Here is a 3120-nt window from a genome sequence, read left to right on the forward strand (position 1 = left end):
AGGCACAGTTCTTAGGGCCTGGGTTGGAGAAGCCTCACTGCTTGTTGATGGGGCTGCAGGAGCAGCAGTGTGTGTCACTGGCGTTGGAGAGGCTGCAGTGGTTGTGGCTTGCACTGGAGTAGCTGCAGTGTTTGTGGCTGGGGTTGACGTAGCCACTGTACACATAGCAGGCCTTAGAGTAGCGCCATTGCTCCTTCCCAGAGATAGAGTAGCTGCAGAGCTTAAAACTGGTGGTGGAGTAACTGCAGTCCTTGTGCCTGGGGCTGGATTAACTGCAGGGCATGTTGAATTGGGTCGCACCAGCCACAGTGCCTGTCCTCGGTGTTTGAGTGGCCGATGTGTCTGTCGCTGTATTTGTAGTACCTGCAGTGCTTGTGGCTTGGGTTTGAGAAGCCTCACTGCTTGTCACTGAGTTTGGAGTAGCCACACTGCTTTTTTTGCCCTGGTTGGAATAGCAGCACTGCATGTTGCTGGAGTTGTAGCTGCAGTGACAGTCCTTGCCATTGGAGTAGCCACGGTGCCTGTTGCCATTGTTGGTGTCACCGCAGTGGTTGTGGCTGGTGTTGGAGTAGCTGCAGTGCTCGTGGCTTGTGTTGGAGTAGCCGCATTGTCTGTTGCTTTGATGTCAGATCTTGTCTCTCCTCACTGCAGAGCATGAGAGACTGAATCAGCCTTGCTCAGGGTAAGTGCTAATCAGAAACCACTATACAATCGGTGTGTTACCAGCGTTATCCTCAGACTAAAGCCCAACCTCACCACTGCCCCAGCTACAAGGAGGAGATATAACTCTTATGAGGTGTCCCTCTGACACCTATTGCTCTCCAAAGAACCCAGAAACCAATCCCCACAAGCCCCCTAATAACTGCAAAAGTCCCCCCAAAACACCCAACCTCAACAAACTCCCCAAACCCCCAAACCCCCAAAACCCCCCGCTCTCCACAAAACCCACAAAGTCCCTTCAAAAAACAACCCCCAAAACCTCAAAGTCTCCAAAAAATCCCCACAGGCCCCCAATATCCATCCCAACCTCCCAAGAGCCCAAATCCCCACCAAAATACCCAACCTGCCAAACCCCCAAACCCCACACTCCCCCCAAGAGGCACCCCCAGCTTACTTGCCCAGCTGCTGGCTCAGGCTGTGAGGGTGGAGGGCGGCTGTCTCCTGGGGCAGTGGATGTTTGCAGCCAAGGGTGGTCGAACACATCGTCCAGGGATGGCCTGTCGCGAGCTCTCATGGACAAGCACCACCTGATGAGGTGCTGGCATTCTGGGGAGAATCCCGGAACTGCCGCTCAGTTGCGGGAGGCTCCTGCCTACCTTGTGCCACCGTCCGCAGCGCCCGGGCCTGGGTGCGCTCAGAGCTGCACCCAGACCTCCTGCTCCATGACTCGGTTTGGAGGAGAGCAGGATGGCAGGACATGGGCCACCTCCTCCAGCTGACCAAGGGCGATCAGCTGCCACCCCCTAAACCCCGACCTTCCCCTGCTGCTGCGAAGCCAGGTACCTACCGACAGAGATCCGGCGCTGGAAGAAGAGCTGCCCGCTGACGATGTCCTCGCAGCACCGGAAGGGGAGGACCCCGCACACCATCTCATACAGCAGCACGCCCAGGGACCAGATCGCCGCCGGACGGCCGTGGTAGCAGCGCCAGCGGAACCACTCCGGAGGGTAGTACAAAGGTGTTCCTACAACAGGATACGGGCGCACCTCATCAGGCAGATGCCGCCTGCTCCTGGATTCTCTCCCGCCGATCCCCAGGGATGCAGGGGCCGCACCGGTGGCCCCACGGACGTGGGGACGCACACTCGGTGTGACCCGCCACCTCGTCATCAGCACGTGACTCTTGTTCACAAACTGCCCGGTACAGGAAGCACCCTGGGCTGTGGGCTCACCGCTAAATGTGGTGTAGACCGTGTCCCTGAGGAGGGTGCTGCAACCAAAGTCAATAAGCTTGACCTCTCTGGTGGCCAAGTTGATGATGATGTTCTTGGGCTTGATATCCCTGTGCAGGACACCGCAGCTGTGGCAGTGCCGCACAGCCACCAGCACCTGGAGGAAAATGCCCCGCGCCAGATCCTCGGGCAGGAACCTCCGTTTTTTGATGAAGTCGGAGAGGTCCTGCGATGGCTCCGGACGCTCCAGAACCAGCACAAAGGAGTGGGGCAGCTCAAACCAACTGAGGAGCTGGATGATGGCACTGCAGCCGGAGCGCACCTTCCTCAACATGGCTATCTCCATGGGAATGCGAGTGCCGCTGGGCTGCAGGGGGACCGCGGCACCGTCAGCAGGGCCGATGCTGGCCCGGGGCTCCTGGGCCTCCCTGCCTGGGATGCTCTGATGCCCTCCTGCCCGGCCCCACTGCTCCCAGGTGCCCCCCGCAATCCCCAGGGATGCTCTGGTGCACCCCTACCCGGCCCGTGTCCCCTGCTGACTCCACACCCACTCCCCTCACGCCGTCCCACTTTCCCCCCCGCCGGCCCCACCGGCTCACCCCCACCCGCTCTGCCCCGCACTGTCCCGGTGGCCCCGCGCACTCACCCGCTCGCCCCACGAGGAGATGCGCTCCCGAGCCACTCGTTTGATCGCCACCTGCGAGCCAAGGGCAGCGCTGGGCTGAGCTGAGCTGAGCCGAGCCCCGCCGCCTCCCCGGCCCGCCGCCGGCCCCGCCCTTACCGGGCTGTTGTCACACAGGCGGAGCCCCGAGTACACGGACGCGAAGCCGCCTCTCCCCAGCAGCGGTCCCACGCGGTAAAGCCGCTCGAAGCTCTCCTTGTCGTGCCCCGTGCGACAGACGCGGCCGCTGTCGCTGCGCGCGGGGTCCCCGCCGCCGGTCCGCGCTCCGCCGCCGGTCCGCGCTCCGCCGGGCACCTGTGGGTGGTGGCGGCCCCCGGCCGGCCCCAGGCGGGGCCGGGTCTGGGGGCGGGCCGGGGAGCGCCAGGGGGCGGCGCTGCCTCGCCAGACCCAGACCCAGACGCGGCTCGCCCAGCGCAGCCACTGCCAGAAGCGGGAGAGGGGAGCGGTGCCGCGAGCCCCTGCGGGGGGACGCTGGGGGGACGGGGGAGGCACCATCGCGGGGAGCGGCGGAGGGCGGGCTCCGGACCGCCGAGAGCTGCCGCCGCCG

General features: G+C 63.3%; 1 protein-coding gene across 1 annotated transcript; it reads right to left on the minus strand.

The window, feature by feature from the left end:
- Nucleotides 1-1134: 1134 nt before the first annotated feature.
- LOC133263836 (serine/threonine-protein kinase pim-1-like) lies at nucleotides 1135-2744 on the minus strand (the record flags this gene model as incomplete). The annotated part of the gene is given in 6 exon segments (XM_061443704.1): nucleotides 1135-1171; nucleotides 1173-1266; nucleotides 1508-1684; nucleotides 1892-2258; nucleotides 2538-2588; nucleotides 2673-2744. Coding segments are annotated over 6 exon segments (798 nt in total), but the record flags the coding sequence as incomplete, so codon positions are not given.
- Nucleotides 2745-3120: the final 376 nt, after the last annotated feature.

The sequence above is a fragment of the Pezoporus flaviventris genome, unplaced genomic scaffold (genome assembly GCF_033815535.1).
Source record: "Pezoporus flaviventris isolate CSIRO_AGI_PZ_B2104156 unplaced genomic scaffold, CSIRO_AGI_Pfla_v1 ptg000484l, whole genome shotgun sequence".
In the NCBI taxonomy this organism is placed as follows: Eukaryota; Metazoa; Chordata; class Aves; order Psittaciformes; family Psittacidae; genus Pezoporus; species Pezoporus flaviventris.